At 52.2% G+C, this 23929-nt stretch overlaps 10 protein-coding genes across 10 annotated transcripts; 5 read left to right on the top strand and 5 right to left on the bottom strand.

Moving 5' to 3' along the window:
* Positions 1-432: 432 nt before the first annotated feature.
* PUS1 (tRNA pseudouridine synthase 1) lies at positions 433-2351 on the top strand (the record flags this gene model as incomplete). The annotated part of the gene is made up of 3 exons (XM_036638204.1): positions 433-587; positions 682-2112; positions 2177-2351. The coding sequence occupies 3 exons, from the start codon at positions 433-435 to the stop codon at positions 2349-2351; spliced, it is 1761 nt and encodes a 586-aa protein (XP_036496180.1).
* A 219-nt stretch (positions 2352-2570) lies between these two features.
* On the bottom strand, positions 2571-3188 carry CGCS363_v006354 (uncharacterized protein; the record flags this gene model as incomplete). Its single annotated transcript, XM_036638203.1, has 2 exons — positions 2571-2882; positions 3003-3188. The coding sequence occupies 2 exons, from the start codon at positions 3186-3188 to the stop codon at positions 2571-2573; spliced, it is 498 nt and encodes a 165-aa protein (XP_036496179.1).
* Positions 3189-4145: 957 nt separating this feature from the next.
* CGCS363_v006353 (uncharacterized protein) lies at positions 4146-5573 on the top strand (the record flags this gene model as incomplete). Its single annotated transcript, XM_036638202.1, has 1 exon — positions 4146-5573. The coding sequence occupies one exon, from the start codon at positions 4146-4148 to the stop codon at positions 5571-5573; it is 1428 nt and encodes a 475-aa protein (XP_036496668.1).
* A 3603-nt stretch (positions 5574-9176) lies between these two features.
* On the top strand, positions 9177-9667 carry CGCS363_v006352 (uncharacterized protein; the record flags this gene model as incomplete). The annotated part of the gene is made up of 2 exons (XM_036638201.1): positions 9177-9441; positions 9498-9667. The coding sequence occupies 2 exons, from the start codon at positions 9177-9179 to the stop codon at positions 9665-9667; spliced, it is 435 nt and encodes a 144-aa protein (XP_036496657.1).
* A 619-nt stretch (positions 9668-10286) lies between these two features.
* Positions 10287-12502, top strand: CGCS363_v006351 (Trichosetin biosynthesis cluster transcription factor TF23; the record flags this gene model as incomplete). The annotated part of the gene is made up of 4 exons (XM_036638200.1): positions 10287-10374; positions 10428-10481; positions 10526-10999; positions 11046-12502. The coding sequence occupies 4 exons, from the start codon at positions 10287-10289 to the stop codon at positions 12500-12502; spliced, it is 2073 nt and encodes a 690-aa protein (XP_036496335.1).
* Positions 12503-13379: 877 nt separating this feature from the next.
* xynS20E (Bifunctional acetylxylan esterase/xylanase XynS20E) lies at positions 13380-14408 on the top strand (the record flags this gene model as incomplete). Its single annotated transcript, XM_036638199.1, has 2 exons — positions 13380-13721; positions 13773-14408. The coding sequence occupies 2 exons, from the start codon at positions 13380-13382 to the stop codon at positions 14406-14408; spliced, it is 978 nt and encodes a 325-aa protein (XP_036495742.1).
* Positions 14409-14513: 105 nt separating this feature from the next.
* On the bottom strand, positions 14514-16139 carry CGCS363_v006349 (uncharacterized protein; the record flags this gene model as incomplete). The annotated part of the gene is made up of 4 exons (XM_036638198.1): positions 14514-15382; positions 15614-15768; positions 15837-16006; positions 16065-16139. The coding sequence occupies 4 exons, from the start codon at positions 16137-16139 to the stop codon at positions 14514-14516; spliced, it is 1269 nt and encodes a 422-aa protein (XP_036496634.1).
* Positions 16140-16718: 579 nt separating this feature from the next.
* On the bottom strand, positions 16719-18918 carry CGCS363_v006348 (uncharacterized protein; the record flags this gene model as incomplete). Its single annotated transcript, XM_036638197.1, has 2 exons — positions 16719-18067; positions 18120-18918. The coding sequence occupies 2 exons, from the start codon at positions 18916-18918 to the stop codon at positions 16719-16721; spliced, it is 2148 nt and encodes a 715-aa protein (XP_036495987.1).
* A 30-nt stretch (positions 18919-18948) lies between these two features.
* On the bottom strand, positions 18949-19944 carry CGCS363_v006347 (uncharacterized protein; the record flags this gene model as incomplete). Its single annotated transcript, XM_036638196.1, has 2 exons — positions 18949-19461; positions 19513-19944. 2 exons carry the CDS (start codon positions 19942-19944, stop codon positions 18949-18951), a joined length of 945 nt encoding a protein of 314 aa, XP_036495975.1.
* Positions 19945-20739: 795 nt separating this feature from the next.
* Positions 20740-22413, bottom strand: CGCS363_v006346 (uncharacterized protein; the record flags this gene model as incomplete). Its single annotated transcript, XM_036638195.1, has 1 exon — positions 20740-22413. One exon carries the CDS (start codon positions 22411-22413, stop codon positions 20740-20742), a length of 1674 nt encoding a protein of 557 aa, XP_036495976.1.
* Positions 22414-23929: the final 1516 nt, after the last annotated feature.

Raw genomic sequence — 23929 nt, 5'->3', positions numbered from 1 at the left:
GACAGAGTACCCTCACCTCAAGGTAGAGGATTCGACGTATTTATTGCATTTTCGTGCTTGATCTGTGATGATAGTTTTTAGCCTTGTGTTCTGCTTCTCTCAGCCGAGTCCGTCTCTGCTTGCATTGCCAACAATGTGGGCTTGGAGGAAATTCGATCGCAAAAACACCAAGATGCCAAAAGTTGAAGATGGTCCGTGAACCTTGCTAGTCCCAAAGTGGCAAGGCTTCAGTAACCAATGTGGGGTCCACCAACCGGTGTTCAGCCGGAAGAGCCCCGCACCTCCAAGGGTCCACACGGACCTTCCGCAGCGCAGCCTTGCAGCTGGCCCAAAAAAAAAATCTGGACGAAGCCTTCTGTCGCAGGCCGGCGCGCAAAACCACTCCACCTACACCGTCCGGACGATGAGAGCGTCCGTCACGGCAACCAGACAATGGCGACAGACAATCCTTCAAATTCCGGCGGCAGTGCCCCGGCTGCCCCTGCGCCCGCTAATGGCAACCAGAACGGTCGTCAGCGTGGCGGAGGCCGCAACCAGAACAAGCGGCACCCGAAGCGCAAGCAAGAGCAGGGAAGGTCGTCTTGGAGGTAGGTTGAACATCTTTTACCGCGAATTGTCCGTCACTTTCGCGCCCCAATGTGTGTTACTGGCCGTGTCTTGCTGACGAGCACGCCGTCGCAGTCGCGAGGCCACCGACAAGCGCGGACGCAACACCGAGTACCAAGAGTTCAAGCGCCGCAAGGTGAACGAGGACGGCGAGGCCGAGCAGACCGCCAACCCCTTCTCCGCCGAGGAGATCGCCGCCGAGGCCCGCCGCCCGAAGCGCAAGGTCGCCGTCATGGTCGGGTACTCTGGCACGGGCTACAAGGGCATGCAGATCAACAACGAGGAGAAGACGATCGAGGGCGACCTGTTCAAGGCCTTTGTCGCCGCCGGCGCCATCTCCAAGGCCAATGCCGACGACCACAAGAAGTCGAGCCTCGTGCGCTGCGCGCGAACTGACAAGGGCGTGCACGCCGCCGGCAACGTCATCAGCCTGAAGCTCATCATCGAGGACGAGGACGTCGTGGAGAAGATCAACGCCGCGCTGCCCGAGCAGATCCGCGTCTGGGGCATCCAGCGCACCAACAACTCCTTCAGCTGCTACCAGACCTGCGACTCGAGGTGGTACGAGTACCTCATGCCGACGTACTGCCTGCTCCCTCCTCACCCCGATAGCTTCTTGTGGAAGCAGCTCGTGGAGAAGGCCAAGGAGCACGGGCATTACGAGGAGTTCCAGGCCAAGCTGGCGGACGTCATCAAGTACTGGGAAGAGGTCGACGAGAAGGACATCAAGCCGATCCTCGCGAAGCTCGATCCCGAGACTAAGGCGAGGGTGCTCGAGAGGATACACGCGGACGAGAAGCCCGAGGGCGACGACGCGAAGCCCGCCGAGAAGCCTGCCGAACCCGCCTCCGCCGAACCGGCCGCAGAGACCACGGACGCCGCGCCCGCCGAAACCAAGGCGCCCGCCGAAGTCCCCGAGGGCAGCCTCAAGCCTAGAAACCGCGACCTGACCCCCGTCGACTTCGCCCTCCGCGACATCAAGGCCGCCTACATCAACGCCAAGCGCCGGTACCGCGTGACCCCCGAGCGGCTGAACCAGCTGCAGGCCGCGCTGAACGAGTACTGCGGCACCATCAACTTCCACAACTACACCGTCCAGAAGACCTTCAAGGACCCCTCGGCAAAGCGGCACATCAAGTCGTTCAAGGTCAACATGAGCCCGATCCAGATCCGCGACACCGAGTGGGTGTCGCTCAAGGTGCACGGCCAGAGCTTCATGATGCACCAGATCCGCAAGATGGTCGGCATGGCGTCGCTCGTCGTGCGCTGCGGCACGCCGCTCGAGCGCGTCCGCCAGAGCTACGGCCCGACGCGCATCGCCATCCCCAAGGCGCCCGGCCTGGGCCTGCTGCTGGAGCGCCCCGTCTTCGACGCGTACAACCGCCGCGCGCAGGATAATTTTGGCAAGGAGACGATTGACTTTACAAAGTACGACGATAAGCTGCAGGCGTTCAAGGACAAGCAGATTTACCAACGCATCTTCGAGGTGGAGGAGCAGGAGAACGTGTAAGTTTTGCGCACCGAGTTGGGGCATTTTGTCGACGAAGTTTACTGATCGCGTGTCAAACAGTTTTCACACTTTCTTCCAGCAGGTGGACAACTTCAAGTCGGACTACTTCCTCTGGCTCACGGCCGCCGGCATTGACGCCGGTGCCATCATGACCGCCAAGGGAGAGGAGAAGCAGAAGACGCTGGAGGCGCAGATGGGTGACGAGGACGAGGACCCCGAGAACGGCGAGGGCTAAACGAGCCTCTTTCTCGTCACGTGTCGTTGTATACAGTAGATGGTGCATCACAATGATGAGGCTACACAGACCGTAGACCAATTTCAAAAAGCATAAATAGTTCTTTTTTCCCCGTCCTCGTGGGTATCAGCTAGTCCCATCGCAATGTGAAAACCCGAAGTCAACCCCCAAACGCCAATAAAATGCATCACCACCGTAACTTCCACTCTGCCTCCGCGTTCATGAAGTACCGGCACCACCAGGCTGCGTCGGCGCCGCAGCTCCTCCATCAGGTGCCGCAGCAGGCGGAGGCGCAGCGGCAGCAGCCGCATCCTGCCTCCCGATCGGCGCCCACTTGCCCCCGGCGGCGGTCGCGAGCCCGCTGTACCGCGTCTCCTGGATGGCGTTGAGGAGCTCCGCGCAGCGCACGACGTCGGCCTGCAGCTTGTCGGCCTGGATGCGCGCGTCGCTCTCGCCGGCGCCGAGCTTGCCGAAGAGCCAGAGCTCCTTGAGACGGCGGGAGAGGGCGAGTAGGTCTTTGACTGAGGTGTGCTATGTGGTTGGTGTCAGTAGATATTTTTCCTGTCTTCGTCTTGTTTCGTTAAGGGGATTGGGAAGAAAAGGGGCTGGGAATTGGGATGGGTGGAGGGGAGGAGAGAGGGATTGACGTACCAGGCCTTCGAACTCCATCTGCATCGACATGCCCGTCACCGCGACGGTCTGCGGCTCTGCGTTTTTGCGCTCGCCTTCGGCCTGGATTGTCGCGAGCATGGTGAGCATGCGGAAGCGCGACAGCACGTCTGCGATGAGACGGTTGTGTGTGTCGAGGAGGTTGGAGGAGTCTCGTGAGGTGTCCATGGCGGCGGTTGTGGTTGATGTTGGAGGATGGGTTTGGTGGTGAGTTGAGATGAGGAAGGAGCACTGAAGATGCGTGAGGTGTGGTGGGGCAAGATTGGTGGGGGACCCGGTGAGGGAGCTCGGGCCAGCGTGTTGACCGAGAGGTACCCTCGGTGAGGAAGGCGATGATCATGAAGGAGGTACGCCAAGTTCACTCCTAGGCGCACCGGTCTTGCGGAGAAAATGGGTAGAATATTTGTCAGTCTTGTGTACTTTTTCTAGTGTCTTATTTACTGTAGAGTCCCAAGCCACTGATCAAAATGGCCAAACATCACTCTTACCTAAAACCTTTTCCATGTCACAATTTTCGGAAAATTGCAAGTGGCTGGCACGACTCCGACGACACACACATTGAATGAATCAGGCTTCTTCTCAGACTGATGTAACCAATGATAATTTAATCGTAGCATAAGTGCTAATTCTAAGGTACTACTGCAGAACAGATGACTCGCTTCTTTGTCTGTTGGAAAGCCCGAGTTATTGTGTTGAACCAACTCGAATGATCTCCGAAAATGACAAAGACCGATAACAAATAACGTATTATACACGCGGAAGAAAGTCACTGAGTCTTACTGATAACGGAGTCTTCAGTAACTTAGTCGCAATGCTAAAGACTATTGCATTGTTCAAGTGAAGAACATCTGGCATTGTTGCGAACAGGGTACAGCCCGGACTTTGACAAGAGCCTTCTAGGTACTCCCAAAACACTCGTGAGTAGCAGTCTACAAATACAGTATAAACTCTAGTACCCTCTAGATTCAATTTAATCATCAATTCAAACACCTCCAACCTTGAGCCCTTCATCACCTCCACGAAGACCCCAACACCATCCTTAGACGCGGTGAGTCTCCAACCCCAAACATAGAAACCTCTACCTGTGTTATTGTGTATCGGAATTACCCACACGCCGATTTCATCATGGCCTACCGATTCGAAAGTGACAGCGACAGCGAAGGCTCCTACATCGCCAGCCGATTCGCCGACTACGGCTTCACGGACGTAAGCAGATCTGCCGGGGGCAGGACCGTCGAATCCATGGCTTGGGACATCGAGAATCCTTTTTCCAACCTTCACATTACGGATTCGAGATTCGAGGGGCCAACTGGGCCTTATGTTCACGTTGACAACAATATGGGCGAGCAGGTTATCGTCCCCGATCTTGCCGTTTTTCAGGGGATGTTCGGCAGCGACTGGCAGCATTCCCCAAGGCACACCATCATCTTCAACACCATCGACACCTGCGAGTTTGTCATTGACCTCACCGACCGCGAAGAGCCCCCGGACGGACTCCCCACGCACCTCATGGCCCGCATCGAGAAGCCCCGCCGTAACAACCAGCTCCTGTGCTCGGCGGCATTCCAGAAGCTGGCCCATCGGAAGTTGCCCTCACTTGTGCCCAAGGTATGGGGTGCCGGGACTACGCGTACCCGAGACGGTCTTCAGCTTCACTACCTCCTCAGCCAGCATTACCCGGACGTTGTGCCCGCTGAGAAGTACTGGGACGAATTCAATCCGGTCGTAAAGAAAGCTTTCATAAAGGACATTATCGACGCAATGTCAGAGCTGCAGAAGATCAACTTTGGCAATCTCGACATGGAGGACTGGGTCATCCTCTCCGAGAAAGGCCTACAAACACAAGAAATGGAAGACATACCCGCGGTAGGCAATTCGCAGGTGGGTTGGTTCAGTGACATGACCACGTTCCTAATGAAGAGACTTTCACCAGGAAACGCTAGGTACGAGCTCGCAACATCCAACGACGGTTCGATCCTCCTCGACGGCGATTTTAAGAAGGACAGCTCCATGCGCCACCAAGTCGAGTTCACCCCAGACAACCTCGCCCTCCTGACATATTCCAGCGCCTTTTGCCACAACGACCTAGAACCTCGTAACATCCTGATGCGACCACGGCAAGTTGACTTTGGCCCAGGTTATGAGCTTGTGGCCATTACCAACTTTGATTCGGCAGGTTTCTTCCCTTTCGCCTATGAGACGGCTATCAAGGACACTCTCCTTGGGTTGCAGAACCGGTGCGCGAGCTGGTACGAGCTGTACAAGGACATGACCCACCGATTTCTGTGGGTGCACGAGAATCCCACTGGAAATGAGAGCAGTCAGGAGAAACTAATCAGAGCCATTGTTCTTACTGATGCGGCAAGAAAGAATGCTCAGGGTTTCCACGTGGGCAATAGAGTGCAAGAGAAGTGGTTGGAGAGAGAAATGTTTGTGAGGGGACTGAATGGACAGGATGGCTTTGTGCGACCGGAAAATGTTGACAAGGTGTTCAAGCCTGAAGATGATGCTCGGCTGGAGGAGGAGGCTATGGAGGAGCTTGGGTACATCTAATAGAAAGGGGAAATAGTCATTTCATCATTGGTGGCAAGTTTCATCTTTTGGTTCATCGCTCTATTCTCTTCATCTGCCCCAAGGTCGACTGTCTAATGGTTATAGTATCTGAGGTCTTTCAAGCTGAACGTTCATCTTGAAAGGGACAAAGCGGCGTCGAAGGTCTGCTTCGATGTAAGGGAACTGCCAAGGGGGTACAATAGTATAAAAGAAAACAAATACCCAGAAGAAACCAAACGTTCTGCGAAGGATCGAGTGCGGTCTATCTTTGCCCCTGCTGATGTTCAGTCTGCTAGAGACAGCTTGTTGCATCAAAACTTCTAACAACCCAGCCGCGAAATTAAAGAGTAAGAAAACCATGTCCCCATGAATGTCTTCAACAGGCGCCGTATCCCTCGTCATCCAATTGGTGGCGACGTGGATCGTCCCTGATACCGTAAAGACAAAGAAGGCCAGAAACGACTTCTCTGCTGTGCCTTTGGGTTTCAGGCATAGTACATTCCGAGTGACGAAGCGCCCGTATGTTAATTGCGATGGGCTTCCAATGTTCTGCCAGAATACTCCCCAGAAGCTTCTGATGCCGTGGATTTTGAAGGGATTTCCCCAAAGAGACGGCCACTCGTCCGGTGCGTCGAGCTGCAGGATGCTGACGAAAAGTATGGAGACGACCGCGTTCGCGACGGTGAGAATGAAGTATGTCAGCCAGGCCCACTGCAAACAGTAGGCTGCCCGCAATAGAGCTCCGCGGTCGAGGGTGAAATGGAAGTATCCTGGTGACACAAATTCCCCAGGGGCAGGTCGTAGGAGAAATAAGGTGCCGACTTCAATGACAAGATAGACGACCCAATGGATACAGATTATGCCGAGCTTGCGAAAAGTGAAGTAAGCTCGCTGGCGTTGAGTAATGATACGTTGGTGTGTGAACGGACGAAGCGGTAGCCGACGAGGGTTGTTCCATGCCTTGACTGAAGCGTAGATTTTCTCTGCTAAGAAATCTCCTGGCCTTGACGCGGTAACAGGCAGAGTCCATTGTTCGAGATAAAGAGCCGAAGTGGCATGGACAATGTAAATGATAGACGTGAAAGCCCAAAGCCAGTCAAGACCTGCCTTAAGCCTGCCAACCTGCAGAAAGCATGCAATTGGCCCAAAGACGTTGAACGGTAAAAAAAGCCATCTTCGACGGCCAGGTCGCTGGTGAATGGTGACGACGAAAGCTGGCAGGGAAGTCAAGAACCACGCCACGGGGACTAGTCCGTGTAGAACGGCGGACAGCTCCGTGTTGCGGAGTAACTTAAAAAAACCGATCTCCATGATCGCATGCGTTGAATGAGGGCGAGTTTCGCGCTGAAAGAGTGCGTTTGTAAGTCGACGAAGTCATCCGGACTTTAGATCACTTACATCCAGTCAGCCTTCTCCGAAACGGCTTCATCGTCGACTTGGCTGACGACACCGTCAGAACTAAAATTGAATCCTTCGCGGATGTGCCTTCAGTCGGCAGGAATTATAGCCCGACGTTGAATCCTTTGACTGCAGTTGATGAGCTGAGAGATGGTTCGCCCGGAACTTTTGCGGGCTCATGCAACGGCTCCATCGCGGCTGAGGCGACGATCGCCGATCGCTGGCAAGGATGTAAATGGCCAAGGCCAGGCACCGAACTTCCACTTTGACGACTGAGTATGTTGTGGGGCTGTCCCGGTCGAATGATGGGATGAATCTGGGCTTATCCTGGTGAAGGATGAACTTTTGGGGTTGCAGTATGCTTAGCTGCGGATTGTCGGCCTGGTTCTTTTGATTCATGGCTCACGCAGCCTGTTACTCGACGGAGGGCTTCAAGTCTTCCCTAGTCAGGCTAGAAGGCCAGTATCGAATTCAGCTTAGCAGACTCTGAGTAGATCACTGCATGCTCGGTTGGACATTTCCATTACATCAGAAGTTTCAAAATCCCGAAACAACAATTGATAGAAACAAGTGACTTCGACCTCAGTAGCCACGACGTCGTCGAGGGATTTCGAGGCGAAGAGTGTGAGCCATCAAGACTGACTGGAGTCGATTGTGTCCCATGATCTGCAAGCCGCACGTTCTAGAACTCTTCCAAACTCAGCGTGTTGCCTCGCGAGATGAAACTCCATCAAGAAAGAAGGATTTCTTGGGTTCCACTGGACCATGTCCCACAAATTCCATACTTTCATCCTCTTCTGAACATGGGTTGCCCAGACCCGAAGGAATCTCAGCACACTCCTTCTCGCTAAAGCCTCGCCCTACCAACCTTAAGTCAGGTACAAGACTCCCGTTAACTTTGCCTCAAACGTGCAAAACGGTTGCCTAGAGGACCTATTGCTCCCACACGTGGTCTTGGCCCGGCATAATCGGATCAAAGATGACCAGTTTTGGATGAAGTGAGGAACTGAATCTGGCCTCGTATTCCCGAAGGAGATAGGAGGCTGACAGCCAGGTATGTAAGTCTTTTGTGGGTCAGGGCAACCTCGCCTCGTAGGACGGCTGTCCCATTGTGCGGCCCGAGATCCTTGGCGCAAATTACCCCACAAATCTATCATACCTGGAGGCACATCAGATGGTTGTGTAAGACAATGGGTGCTTCCCTTGAAATGAAACATGGCACTGAAGAGATACACGCACTCACACCACTGAACTAAGTGCGCTGCTAAGGACTATTTACGTTGGTTGCGGATTTCGAGTCTGCTAAGTAAGTATGAAGACGAAAACACAACCACTTATGAATATGGAAATGGCAGCAGATCAGACGATAAAAAGCGCTAATCGTATTTACTTCATTGTTTTTGATACAGTTGCCCTGGTCTTTCAGTTGGTGTGGGTCACATTCAAAGGCTTTACATTAATAGCCCAGGACTTTTATGATAACGTCTCGACATAGGCTACATCTTCAGGACCCCCCATAGCAATAATTGGTTCCGATTGACATCGGTGACATGTATATTGTGGATAGAGATGAAGGAATCTTGGCAGGTAGGCTGTGATCACACATTCGAGCTCTCTGAGTGTCATGACACATATCGGGTTCTCGGCGTCGAACCTGGTCTTGTAGACTTGGCGAAGGATAGGTGACAGCCTACGCTACGGTATCTAGTCTACAAAGAACTGTGGAGACATTGACACACGCCGCTACCGAATTCGATTGCAGGGCATTCACGATGCTGAAAGGCCTTGCTAGTTGCATGGCACGATTTCACCAATAGTTTTGGGATTTGATTCCTCTTAGCTTGGCTTACGCGTATACTTGAGACTGAGCAGGCTGTAGGCAACACCTGAATGGCTTCGCCTCGTGAGAACTTCGTTCATGGTTGTGAGGCCCATAGAATCCAGCGCCGATCTTTGCCAGTGATTCTGCATGCAACTTGTGAACCGGAGCTGTCCATGTTGACGACCCAACACGGGCATGTTGAACAAGTTCCTTTTGGTAGAGAAATTGTATATAAGAATCAGTTTGCACACTCCATGGAAACAATTCTTCTGTCCTCATCCGCATCAACACAAACATTCAACACACACAGCTCTTACACTCAACTCTCAAATCTCAAACACAACTTTTCACTCTAAATCATCAATCTTCCTCAAACCATCAAAATGAAGGCCTCCGCTGTCATCGTCCCCGTCGCTCTCATGGTCGCTCAGCCCGCTCAGGCTGACATCGGCCGCGGTATTGGTCTGGCCGCCGAGTTCTTTGGTGGCGGCATCGCCGAGCTCTTCACCACCATCTTTGGCAAGCGCGATGGCTTTGTCACAACTGTTCGTCCTCGACAGGTTGAGGGTGTCCCTGAGTTCGAGTACCAGCGCTGCCGCGACGACATTTCTGGCCTGACTATCACCGCCACCGCCCCCTCTGACACTGGTAAGTCACCCAATGATTCATCAAATCGAGCTCTTCACTGCTAACAACCACTGCAGAGATTCAGTTCTCGGGTGTCCCCGCCACCTGCATGAATCTGGCCAACGTCCTCGTCGGTGATGGCACCGGGCCTTTCGCCCTCCCCTGCGGCTCTGACTGCCTCTCCTACAGCAACCTTACCCCTGAGCAGTACAACCAGCTTGCCGATGCTCTCCGTGCTTACGCTTAAGTATGGACATCACATCTGAAGACATGATGAAACTTCTGGGACTTTGCTAGCTGTTGGACACGGCTGCACTATCTAGAAGTGTTTCTTTGTATCGTATTTCTTAGCTTCTTGCCGCAAGGACAAGCGGCAACTCAATTTACATCACTCATTCCGGGCGCCCTCAAAGTGGTTTCAATTTTATACGACGTGATATGCCTTCATCGGTATCCAATTGCAAAGCGTGTGCAGCCTAGTCCTTTCATGCCATTTGATGATGTGCACTGTCGCGATTTTACCGGCTGTGCGGGGCCGGAGCATCGGCCGGACGATCGGAGGGTCAGGACATTAACTCCTTTCCGGCCGCACTAAGGCGAATGATCCCACCGAGTTTAGTGCTTACTTTTCGAGGATTCAAGGTCAGTCAACTATGTTCACGCGCCATACGTTGACATTCATCAACTTCCCATCTGCACCGATAGTCATAGCTTCTCTTGAACCATTGCTTCCTGGCCTCTTTTGAGGATTGTTTTCTCCTCCAGACGCTTACATGAGGTAGCCATCGGACCGCTGCTGGCCAGAAACAAAATGCCTGAATCGAGACCGGTATCAGTGGCAAATGGGCCCTCAATAATTACGCATCATGAACAGGTCGTCCATCGCCCGCGACCCATTGCCAGTCGCCGACGTGATAAGCCGCAGCTTTCTTGCAACCTATGTCGTCGCCGGAAGTAAGTTGATACTTCCTTACTCATCTGAAAAGTCACTGACACCGCTCTACTAGATTGCGATGCGATCGCAAGAAGCCATGTTCCAGCTGCTCTTCGCGAGGTCATTCGTGCGTCTACGCAGAGAACTCTGCGATGGCATCATCATCCACAGTGTCACCAAACGATGCAACACTACAGGATCGTCTTGCGCACCTTGAGCGCTTGGTGATGACATTCGGGCCTGAGAAGAGCTCAAGTCAATTGGCGGAATCGGCACAGGCAGCTGTTGGCACGCCCATAGACGACAGCTCTGAGACTGGAAGTCTCCGCGCTGGCGCTGCAGATCACTCATACGTGAGTGGTGACCACTGGGGTGCCATTCTGGATAGCATCGCGGACCTCAGAGACCACTTCAATCGAGAGGAGCAGTTCAGGCTTGCTGAAAGCCCGAGGCCTGCATCAGAGCCAACCCAGGACGTTTGTGGTAATACGGCCTCGGGATCCTTCCCTCCGCAACGAGCGCTTTTGCTCTACGGATGCAGACCCGCAAGATGTAGGGAAGAGATTCTATCTGCTTTACCGCCCAAGTCTACTGTCGATCGTTATGTCTCCCGATACTTCAACCATCTAGACCTAGTAGCTTCATGTGAGTGTTCTCTTACTTCTTGGATGATCTAGTCGCTAATTCTCAGGCGGAAAGCTTCTGTACATGGTCCCACGTTTCTTCGAGAGGTATGTGATCCGCGTTACTTGGCATCTGCCTCTTGCTACGACTGACCAAGCGAATCAGTATGAAGCCTTCTGGGACGATCCCTCCAATGCCAGCATCATGTGGATTGGGCTGCTGTATAGCATGATTTGCCTAGCCCTGATAGCTTCAGACACCGACAGCCAGGGGATTTCTAAGGAAATGACTCATTACGATCTAGATATTGAGGTGTACAGGGATAAGGTAGTTCAATGTCTCATCATGGGCGAATACACCAATGGCGGCAGCCATACCTTGGAGACGTTCATGAACTACGTCTATATCGAATTTCGAATCCGCGAAGATGCCGAAAAGGATGTCTGGTTCCTCTTGGGGATTGAGGTGAACCTGGCAAAACGCATGGGGTATCATCGCGATCCCAAGCACTTCCCTGGCATCACCCCACTTGAAGGAGAAATGAGGCGAAGGGTGTGGGCGACTGTTCTTCTCGGCGATAGTCTCATTTCAGGCCAGATGGGCATGCCCCGTATGATCACAAGCGACCAATTCGACACCGAAGAACCAAGGAATCTGAATGATTCAGATATTGAAGGGGACATCTCTGAGCTGCCTCCGCCTCGCCCGGAAACGGAGCACACCACTGCCTTGGGTATCATCGCAAGGAGGCGGATTCTCATAGCTCTGGGTGCCGTCTCAGATCTGACCTCGTCCCTCAAGCCGTCAGGATATGCCGAGTACATGAGGGTCGATAAGATCTTGAACGATTCAAAAGCAAGTATTCCACCGCCCCTGCAGCCCAAATCAATGGCATCTAGCGTCACCGACTCACCACAAACGATCATGGCCCGCTTGTTCTTGAGCCACATCTATTACAAGGGACAAATCATGCTTCATAGAAGATTCCTGTTCGCAGAATCCATCTCGCATGATCTTGACACATTCACCTATTCCAGGAAGGCTTGCATCAACGCGGCGCTGGAGACGTTACGTATTCAGCAGGTCCTGGACGAAGAGACCCGCCCGGGAGGACAACTCCACATCATGCACTGGCGAGTTGGATCGCTTATGAACCATCATTTCCTGACAGCCACCATGGTCCTATGCTCGGTGGTGCACCGGCAAAGAATGTTTGGGCAGGATGAGGAGATCATGGAAGCTCTGCGAAACTCTCGAGCAATCTGGATGCGAAGAGGCCAACACTCGAGGGAGGCGAAGAAGGCCGCCCAAGCAGTCGGCATCGTTCTCGCTAGGGCGGGAGGTCCGAGGTTTGACATGCAATTGATGTCTCGCAGCATGGAAGAGATGCCAATGGAAACGACTAGCTCGCACCAGAAGGCAGATGAGGAAGAGGCTGCAAGAGTTTGGAAAGACGACAAATGGCTCGAAGCAGCTCTTTGCCTTGATCAAGGTGAGGCTGGTGGCGAGTTTGTTTTGCAATAGACTGACTGGACGTGTGGCAGGCATTTCATCCGCTGTAGCCCCTTATGATCAAATACTCCCGGGACAGTATGACACGTTTCTGCAACTAGATCCGGGCAGCTTTCAAGAGGGTGTTAATACGGCGGACTGGATACTCCTGGATGATGGAAATCCCTAAGCTGTATTGGAGAGTTGAATCGGAATCTGCGCAACTTTCACTACCTACCTAGTACTCAGACGTAGATAATACTCACTGGATATTGGTGAGGCTTCGCTACATATCAATAGACCAGATCCAATCTAATGCCGCTTGCAGTATGTGTGTCCTCTAGCAGTAAGCACTTCCAAATCGACCGACAACACTGTTCCCCACAGCGGGCTCAACCAACAGGCAAGGCTGTAATAAACACAATGAGGTCAAAAATCCCGGGAGTGCCGTGCTGACAATTCTAATGCCGGGATCCCGATCCTGGCGCCAGTTCAGGAAATGATGCGCCAGAGCGTGGCGCCCTCTGCCGAAAACTAAGCTTTCTTCGGAGGGATTCGGTGGCATCCGGTCCCGAACTGGTAGTGCTGGTGCCGTAAGCCTCGTCTCAACGCGGTATCGACTTTCAAAAATACGGGGATTTAGACTGCTGGCCAACTGCGTGCGCTGGTGCCTGGGCTGACGCCCGATGGGATTTAGTCTGGATCGCCGCCCGTTGACTCGTATTAGCACACCGACGGTTCGTAAGATTGAGGGAGGCACTAACACACTAGGTTCCGTCCAAGCCTTCGATGTCGCGTCACGGTCCCTCAAGGTCATGCTTCGTCCGATGTTAAAAAGGTCGTGGCTTCGCAACTTGAATTCAATACTTTGGACGGCTGGTAAGCGCATTTACAGACAACAATATCCATCATGGTCAACTTCAACTTTGTTACGTTGCTTGCAGGACTTTGCGCCTCAGCTGCGATTCAGGATGCGGTCAAAAGAGAGGTCTCCTCCGATGGGTGCAAAAAGGAACTACCGAGTAACCGATCAGCTGGGCACGAGTACCTGATACCCTACAAGGACGATCAAGGTCATGACCGAGACTACTTGCTGTTCATCCCGCCAAAATACTCCCAAACGAGTCCCAACCCGATAATCTTTTCATATCATGGCGGAACCAAGACTCCCGAAGAGCAAAGGGATTTGGATCTTCTAGAAACGCCTTATTTCAATAAGGACCATGTTGTTGTGTATCTTCGGGGTTACGAGGTAAGAGCCTTTGCGCACAATGTCGCGGACAACGATGATTGACCAAACTAGGGACGATGGGAGGGCGTGCCCAATATTACACCGCGAAATGACGTCCTCTATACCAACACGGTGCTCGACGATCTTGAGTCGGCATACTGCATCGATAAATCTCGCGTATTCATGACCGGAAAGTCCAACGGAGGTGGCTTCACCAACTTCGCCGCATGCAACAAACAACTTTCGACGCGCTTTGCTGCTTTCGCCCCTGTGTCTGGGTCATACTACATCGAAAATGTGACGGACTGCGACCCAAAGACCGTGAAGATTCCCTGCGACGCCGGCAGGACGAACTTTCCAATGATCGAGTTCCACGGCGGCATCGACGGCACTATTCCGTACAACGGCAGCGATAGTCGACGAGGAGCGTGCTTGCCAGACGTCTTCCACTGGGTCACGGAGTGGGCGGTCCGTGACGGTCTTGGAGAGAAGCCGACTGAGTGCAACATCACCTCCAGAGCACAGAGGTATCAATGGGGTTCAGGAGATAAGAAGGGATTGGTGACTCACGTGTTTGAGAAAGATGTCGACCACAGCTGGCCTTACACCGGAGTCAATGACGACAACAAGGCCCACGGAGATGGTCCGGCGTCGTACAACGCCTCGTCGTACATCATGAACTTCTTCTCCAAGCACCCTCTAAGTTGAGTCTACGACGGAGGTGGATTTAATTTGATAAGTGTATACTTTGAATAGACATTTTATGATGATGGAACTACCACAATATTCATGACATGCATTCGCAAGTGAGCATCAGCTTCCGCCATCACCACCCCCGCCTCCACCTCCCCCATCGCCGCCACACCCGCCGTCTCCTCCTCCACTTCCTCCATCTCCTCCCCCTCCTCCGTCACCGCTGCCACCAAAGTCCCAAGTGCCCCCGTCAAATGGTATGTCAAGCCCCTCAAACACATAGTACCTCCCTCTAGTTCCTACTCTCCTCTCTTTCACAGGATTCATTCCACCTAGAGTCCATTGGACTTTAGCTCTGGCAGGGTGCCCCGGTGGGACAATAGCCGCGTCTGGGAAATACCCCTCCATGTCGCCTTGGTGCAAAGAGTGTTTCTTGTCATACCAGATGCCGTCCCTCTTCTTCCACTCTAGATCAGTCTCTCGCAAAGTCCGCTTAGCTGCCTCGGCCGAAGCCATCGGCTCATAGTCTATCAGTCTCCCTGCCGTAGTGAAACTCCAAACCCAGTAGCTGGCTGGGTAGAGGCGATGCGTATGCCAGAGAAAATCCACCATCAGGTTGGGAGGCACGAACTCACGATTCCTCGGCTCCGACATGATAGCCCCACGTACTGGGAGCGCATCCATATCGAGCTTCCATGTATCCTTGTAAGGTGCCTTTTTCATCGTCGGAGGTATTCCATGGAGCTTGATGAATCGTTCGTAATCCCCCAAGGACGCCGCCAGGTGTTTTCGCGAGGCGAAATCCGGATCCGAGCTGCGTGCCTTGAGCAGAGCCTTCCAAAAGGCGACTTGACGGTTGAAGACCTCGGCAAGATCCTCCACGTTTTGCCATGGCGTCAACTCGCACCGATGTCCGGATAGACTATGCTGCGAGGATTTGATACATGGCATCTTGCATTCTTGTCTCCTCAGGGACGTGTAGTCCCCAACTAAACATGGTTTTATTAGTGGAATCCGACACAGTCTTCCGTAGAAACATAACTGTTTTTGGAGAGTATCATCCGCATCAGGACTTTCCGTCGGTGTATCTTTCTTGGAAAACAGGGACGATATCCGGGACTTCCGCTTGCTCTCCCAAGGCGGCGATGGCCACAGCTGAAATGGAAGCCGTGGACATGCTGGCTTCCTGTGCCAACGATCCCATTCTTTCTGGCTTTTACTATCTGACCATTTGCCAGACTGATAGAGTCGCACCAGTTTCGTGACTGGAAATTGGTGGTGGTTCAGGCCGTAGGATATGTGATCGTTGTCCCAGAGATGCCGGTGGAAATGGTATGGAGATAGTAGGTGGCAGTACCAGATCATTGCAACGTCCCTAGACTCCTTGTCAGTCTATTTCATCGGCCCATTAAACGTGTCTGGGTCACTCTGGGAGAAACGGACCATGGCGGTGGGCAGTCGTATGCTGAAACCCCCTTCAGGTGCAGGAATCGTATGTAATTGATGTAACGCCATTCTGAGTATACCAGAGCTTCTTGCAAAATCTGGCCCTCTTCATCTGTCTGGAAGTGGGGGATAAGTTTCATAAATATCTCAATGAGTTCGAAGTGTTTCTATGTTCAGTTAGCATCTAGTACTCTGTGGGCACGGCAATGCCCCTCTATTACTCACCAGGGACACGGTCTCGAGCGGAATTTTGGCCTTATCCTTTGGCCAAGGATCTTCAAAAACAGTGATCGGGGTCATCTTCAACTAGGAGAAGCAGATAGATTTGCAGAAGGTCAGATCTGAGGTCATCTCGGGGGCGTCTACACACGATCTCTTTAATGCTGTACGGATACGAGCCTTTGAGTCAATGAATGACCGCCAAGTCGTTAAATAGCGGCGGACATTCCGCGCTGGTGTGCCTAGCGGACGTCGCACGTTAATCCCGCATTCAGCTGATCGCTTGCACTACAACTCACACGGGAGAATGGGTTTAGCGTATCAAACCCCGGTCACTAGCGCCCGATTGAGGCTGTTCAGTGTCATTCATGTCCCTGAATGAGCTTGGTGTGCTTCTGTAAACACAGCACAAGGCAGATTCGCTCGCCCTGTTTTTCGTTTCCGTTGCCCGATTTCTAAGAACAACACCGGGCAGGGTTTTGTCTCTCCAAGTTTCGGTGTCCATGGCAATTCGGTGCAGCTTCATGACCACGAACGCATCGGAGATTACAAGCAGGCACTGAGTGACTTCATTTTCATGGCTTTCTGTCCGCAAAGCCTAAGGTACTTGACAGCTCGAGAATTCACATTGTCCTACCAAGACTCCGCCCTTTAGGGTGCCTAACATTCTTGCTGGCCATCCGACGCACCCACCCGCAGAGCTTCGTAGGGAATAATGTTCACAGCACCCACCAACCCGTTCTCTGTTTTGGGGATCATATCAACAGAAAGGGTTTCTCCAGGCCCAAAAGGCGTCGCGCCCAAGTTCTTGATGTCCCCCAGAATGCTACGAAGATAGTTCCACATCGTGCTAGGAACTATCGCAAGAACATGATTGTCTCCTTCAACAAGATAAGTCGAGATATCGGCGACAGGATTAGTCGGGTCGAGAGAATGCACGCGAGCACCATTGACTTCCAAAGTGATCGAGTTCAGAGCCGGAGAGAACTGAATGTAGGCACCGACCGATGCATTCGTTTCAGCGGATAGATTGGGTGGCCAGGTGAAGTTGGCGAAGTAATAGCCAACACCAGACGTGTTGGTGGCTGCTGGAATCTCCGTCCAAGATACGAGACCGTCGAGATGGTGCGTGGTGTTCCGCTTAACTGCTGCCACTGCTGCATCGTACATGTCTTCGGGGGCTTCCCAATGCTCCAGGACCAGGTCCCAAGAAGTAAGTTCGAATGATGACGCCGCATTTGTTGAATAGCAGAAGTTGTCGCCCGTTGATAACGTAAGAGTTGTGGGATCTGCGGACGCAGCAGCATGGACGACGATCCCCTGATCATCTGCGCGATAGCCCAGAACATTGCCAGAGAGCTTCGTAAAGTGAAGCTCAGGTGTCACAACGTCTTCAAGGCAAGAACTAGAGAAGCCGATGATCTTGGTCTGGTTTCCAGCCAGAGTGAGAGGGATAGTCGTCGTCGAGCCTTCCGTCGTGTAGTACAACACCGGCTCTCTGGCTCCCGTCCAGGCATCAAAGAAGTAAGGAATTCCACCAGATTGCACAATGAGCTCTCCATTCGAGTACTCAGCGTCGCTGAAGACATATGCATAGCTGATGTTACCGGAGGAGTCCTGGCGCCAGGTGGTATGCCATGTTCCGTTCGTCTTGACGCCAACTCTTGGTTTGAGGCCGAGTCCTTTCAGCTTCTCGGCGATTTCGCCCTCTGCAACCTGGTAGACAGAGCTAATATTAAGAAGCTTCTGCAAGCTGGTGTCGAAAGAAAAGCTGACATCGGATGCTTTATTCTCGGTCGGATACTCGCCGGGGGAGCCGCCAGCAATTATAATGGGCAGCCCAGCTTCCGCAAACTCAGTGAGCTTGAGGAGACCCGATGAGGTGAGATTCTGTGATCCAAGCACTACAAGCGCTTGGTATTTTGCATCCTGGGGCGCGAGCAAGTTATCCCCTACGTATGCCTGTGGGAGGGCAAAGTTATCAGGAGACAAGTAGTTGTAGGACCACCCTGGATATAGTTAGTAATCGCAACATGACTCCTACGACACGTTCCAGCATACCTTTGAAGATAAGATCATCAGATGTATAAAGTGTACCCATATTAGGATCTGTTGCTGTCTGTTTGTTGTAAAACGCAACGTCGGTTCTTGGGACGCCTGTCTGCTGGATGTGCTGAACCCTGCCCATGTGGTCCAGCCCAGCTTGAAGACCGTGGTCCCAGTCGGGGCGTTTAGGAGAATACAAATCGGAAACATAGTATCTGAATGCCGTGTACCCAGGCCAAGTTGTTTGAGGGTAGTTGCCCGAGTATGATTGCCCATGAATGACGAACTGGTTGACCCCTCCCGCGACAGCGCGGTTCATGGCGAAAAGCAGGTCTGGGATGGTGAAGCGGTATGCACTTCCAAACACCGCACCAAGCTCGTTGGAGATGACGGTCTTCCTTGCCAGATTGGCTGGTCCCGAGAATTGCCTGTACCCATCGAGGTTATCGTGGAATTGCAAGCTTTCGCACTCAGGGGCGTCGACAAATGGGATGGATGCCTCCATATCCATAGGTAGGTTGTATGAAACCTGCGAAGATAGGCTTAGACCAAGAGAGTGTGTCCAATTTGCAAGAGTGGTCACGTACTCCTGGTAGCCATCGGCGAGCGCAGCACGGTAGTCGTTGATGTAGCCCTGGCCTTTGTCATAAGTTTCTAGAAAGCATCGTGTATGGCCGGGAGCATCATTCTGGAGGTTGATATTGTTGTTGTTGAATATGATGAGAGGGAGGTAGGGGCGCAAGTCGTAGCCAAAGAGCTTTTCGAATCTCTCGGGAAGGGTCCGTGTCCACGATGTGTTAGAGAGAATTTCCATACTATCCTCCCAGCCTGAATCGCATTTCAGTTAGACATCATAATGAGAGGTTATTAGGTGTGACTTGCCGTAGTTTCCAACCTCCGTGAGAAGCTCTTTGACGTTGTCGACGAAAATATACTGCTCCCAAAAGTCACGGACAACCTCGGCACCTTTGCTGCTGAAGTGATCGACAACGTAGGACCCATTGTCCCAGATTGTCTCGGTTCTGTTAGATGCAAAGACTAGGTTCTTGTGTCCAGACAAATTCTGGTAGAAGAAGAATAGTTCGTAGTCAGACGCGTTGGATGAGCTGTTGGGGAGATCGATTGAAAGTTCGCCAGTAGGTGAGATCATGGAAGTGATGTCTCTCAAGGAGCCATTCCGCAAGACCAATTCCTCCCACCAAATTTCTGCCGTCCCGATGATTGACGTTGTGTTGACTGTTACGTTTGTTCTGGATGTGACAATTGCTGACACAGCGGAGACGAGCTGCCCGGTTCCCCATCCCGGTATGGTGCCGTTGAAGTGCCCATCGGCGGTGACGGCCTGTGTCTCGGCGAACTTTGAATGCTTAGTGAACTTCGAGAACCTCACATTGTCAAAAACACTTACCAGATCCCATTGAAGACCTTCATTGCTAGGATCAGCAGGCACGCCCTGACCCTGGTTCGGACCAATCGCAAAGTCCATCAACAGACCAGATTCTTTGTGGGCCTCGAGGCTTGCGATGAGAGTCTTGATGAAGTCCGGGGTTCCGAAACCAGAAGTCGACCAGTTAACCCCCACAGGCGGCGGCCCTAGCTGGCCGCCGTAGTTGTAGAAGGGCAAGAACTCGACTCCTCCCGCTCCGATCTCGCCAGCAGACTGGATGTCTGACTTGACCTTTTCGGGATCAACGGTGCCATCGGGAAGCCAATATCTGAACCTGGGTCGTTGGACAGCAGGAGGATCAAAGAAGTCATTGCTGCGATCCTGTCGGGCGGCTTGACAAGGGCCCAACAGCATAAGACCAGCAAAAGCTTTAACACATGAAACTACTTTCATTCTGCGGGATGATTGGAGAAATTTCCTCTGTAATGTGCATGTTTCTAGACTGAGGTAGATGGCAATAGCCAGATCTATATAATAATGTCCCATCAAGATGATTCATACAATTGCGATGGACCTCTTCTCATCGACAGTTGTTGCTTTTCTTTTGCTCCGCATTTTCGGCTCAAATACGGGCGAACTTGACATCATTACGGAGAGCGGTGTCACCTCAAGTTCAAAGACTAAATGGCGGGGGACAGGACTTGCACATATTCTGCGAATACGCGTATATCGTATTATTTTCTGCATCATCAAAGTGCCACCTGACTCTAAACGAGAGCACAGCCAATGGAGCATCACCGGTATCTCCCATGACTGGGAGGTGCTCCGATCTTCAGCGACACCTTGTCCATTAGTGTACCCCTGTTCAGCTGCGTATGCCCATTCAGTTGCTCGTGTGATCCTCCTTCATGGTAGACTGCCGCCATCACCACCGCAAGACTAACGCGATACCGATAATTCCCCACGATATTCGATGCGGGGAAACGCAACATCATGGAATTCCCCGAGAGCTACCATGACATTATCTCGGCATCCACTTCCCCGGGACCAGTCGTTACTACTTGTCAATATACTCGGGTCACCACTTCGCTTTATATTTTCCTCAACGAGAATTTACAGAAGGTTTTCCCGACATAGCTGTCCGAAGATACAATCAATACAGCCGAGCTGTTCAACCGACATTGCAGGGTATACACCCAATTACCAAAGACGCATGGATGTGTCCGCTCCAGGTTAGCTGCCAGATTTTCAATGCACGATCCCGACCCCAAATCGGCGGTAAAAATCTGTCACGAAGTCGTGATCCGCCTTTGCAGGTGTGAGTACCACCTGAGCTCCTTTGCCTTCCAATTGCTCTTTCATCTCCTGATTCATATCATCTTGAACGACTTCAACGACAATTTCTTGCAAGTTTGGCAGTCTCTTCCCCCTCCCTTCCTCAAAGCCGTCGAACAAGGCTGCCAGGCATTTCTTCAGCTGGTCAGAGGAATCTCTGCTACGATCTCCCACCGGCTCGGTCTGAAAATGGAACTTCTCAAGGGATGGCGGCAGTAAATCGAGGGCTCGCGGCGCCGCCATCTCGTCCAATGGGCAAACGTCAGGGGCATCTGCGATTTCATACTCGTCGTTGGCCTTGTCGAATTCTGGTCCCATCAAGGTGAGACCGTCAATGTGTAGTGACTTGAGTCGTTTGAAGCCCTTCATATCGACGAGTGTTCGGCCGGCCGTGCCATAATGAACCATCATCCACATAGAGAGCTCCTCCAAGGTCTCGCCAGCGCATTCCATGATGGCGTTCATCATTGCACCAGCATCAAGATTGTGGCCACACCCGTGCCACTTCGTCTCGTATGCAAAGTGCAAGCACTTCAGGTTCGGCAGACGTGAAAGCAGTTCGCGCATCTCTTCTGGCCCGAAGGTGCAACCCACGAGGTCCAGTCTCTCAAGGCGTGGACTGTACTCTGGGTATTCGGGATCGAACGGCATTCCAGTGTATCCGTCATCAAGTGCGATACAGCCACCAATGTAGGCCTCACGAACGGACTTGATAGCCAAGAAAGGGGTGTTGACCGTCATCTCGTTCCTGCATTCATACCCAGTTCCCGTAAACGGTCTGTAAACTTCCAACTTGGATAGACCAGCTTCTGCAATCATCGGATCGTTCGCACGCCGCACAAGGGCATCCAAGACCGGCCAAATGATCTTCCTATCAGAACGTGGTGTCTCTTCTCCATAGCGAAGGTGTCCTGAATTTCTGCCGGGGATGTGGTCCCAACCTTGTGGCAGCGCAAGCTCACGCACGTTGGTGAGAAGCGTCAACAACAACACCTCGGCATGTCCGGACGTATCGTCGAGCATCCCCGAAAGCCAAGCCTCCGAATCTACACCAGCTTCCGCAAGATACGGCGAGTCATTCAAAAGATTCCGGACTCTGTCGATGATATCTTCATCTTTGATGCGCGGGAAAATCGGATGGAGCGCCGGGTGTTCATCAACCAGGTCATCAGAGGCATCCGTCATCCCCACATTGCCCTTCAGGTCGGCCGTTTCGATATATCGAGGAATCACTGGGTTGCGGACGATTTCCTGGATGAGTTCGGTGGCACCCTGAATTTCAATGCCAGTCTCCTGGGTGACAGGGTCCCAATGCCCCTTCCAGGTGTGCCTCGGCCTGCTATCAACTCGTGAGCAGTGGTTACTGAAGAGGATTGGGATCTTAGCATACCCCCTCTGCGATAGTAAAGTGTATTTTGAGTAAGAGAAGTGTTTGTATCTCTTCCGAAGGCGATTGTGCTCGTCTAGATATATCTTGCTTGCATTATGCAAGGAGGTGCATGTGACTGTGACATTCTCGATGGACTCGGGGATGGTCTCTTTGATGATGCGTTGAAGTAGCTCGAGTGGGAGTCCTAGCAACGCCATTTTCTTTTGGTAGCAGAGTGAAATTCAACAATCTGACATTGATGTTCCGAAATAATCGTTCTAGCCAAGTTCAAATGGACGTTGAAGATGTTTTGTAGTTGAGAGTGAAAGTCAATGCGGCGGTGACGTCCTGGGCTGCCCCGCATTCCTTCGAGGCAGCAGCTGCGATTTAGCTCAATCCTTCAGCCACTGATCTCCACCAAGTGACTCTCCATGTGAAGGCAGCGCTAGGCAGGCGCTGTGTGTAGACCGTCCGATGTCAACCAGTCACCATAGGAGTACTGTTTCGGATGAGCCTCCTACCAATGGTAAGGTTCTGTCACATTACCTACCTTCAAGTTCCCAATAGGATCAGAGCGTCTGCCTGATTGATCGGTTGAAACTACGAATCGTAGACGCATGGTATTGCTAGCGCATCATCTCTTGCTGTGCGCAAGTTGGGATACCAACTGTGAAAGCTGGATGAAAATTGAATCTTGTCGTTGCAAAGAAGCGAGCCGATACTTTCCTCCAATACTCTTCGTCCGTAACTCCCATTTCGTACTGGAGGACCTTATCATTGGTGATAACTACGCAAATTGAAATGGTCTGGCTTCGATATCTCAAGGAACTTATTCTCGAAGACCTGAAAAGCCTGTTCGGTGATCATGGGAAAGCGCACACGCACTTGCACTGGTTGCACGACATGAAGCTCGTGGCGTTAGTGATCACTTGCTTGCCACCTCCATGAAAAGTTCCAGCAGCATTGTTCACATTGTGGCCACTTGATCTAGCAAACAAATGGCAAAACCAACGCGGGGCAAGAACCCTTTCCGAGACGCTCGTGCGGGCCCCTGAAACAATTCAATTATCGTTAATGATGTTTGCTGAAAGCAAACATTCGCTTGATGATTATCTTCATCTACATTTCTAGCTGCTACAGCTGTTGAATAGGGGACGCGAAAGGGGGGAGGGATTTCAGGGAGTCGGTACGTTGTCTAACTCTCATTAAGCGACGGTGTCGGAGAATCGGAAGGTATTGCGGTCTGGCCAGGCGTTGTCGCCGAAGTCGACGCGATGTCCCATGAAAGCACTCGTCATAAGTGAAAGCCTTATGCAGCAGCCAGCTAGGCCCGTTAGTCACGCCTTACATCTGTGGTGTGTTGATAACCGTGATTGTAATCCTCACCTCTGAAAAGAATAACTGTGAAACGTGAGTTCATTCATTGAGCTGCAGTGACGGCTATGTATGTGCAACCCAACCTTGAGCCGGAACGGAGCGAACTTCGGTGATATTGGATGATCATCTTCACCCCTTGCCTGTTATTTGATCCCGATGCAGGGTGAGAGTGCAGAAATCCTAGCAGAAAGTCGTATGGTCAATCTGTCGGCTGGGCTGACGAAAACCATAAATACTGCTGGTCATCCTGACCAAGTTCTCGGAATCCCTCCTACCACGAAGGAATACCGATCAGTCACAATCAGGAGACTTACCTGCATACGATCTTTCCATCCAACCAACTGTATTTCAAACCCT

Source organism: Colletotrichum siamense (genome assembly GCF_013390195.1).
Source record: "Colletotrichum siamense strain Cg363 chromosome Unknown KSG_Cg363_contig04, whole genome shotgun sequence".
Lineage (NCBI taxonomy): Eukaryota > Fungi > Ascomycota > Sordariomycetes > Glomerellales > Glomerellaceae > Colletotrichum > Colletotrichum siamense.
The sequence above is the reverse complement of the archived record's forward strand: the minus strand, read 5'-3'. Positions and strand labels throughout refer to the sequence as shown.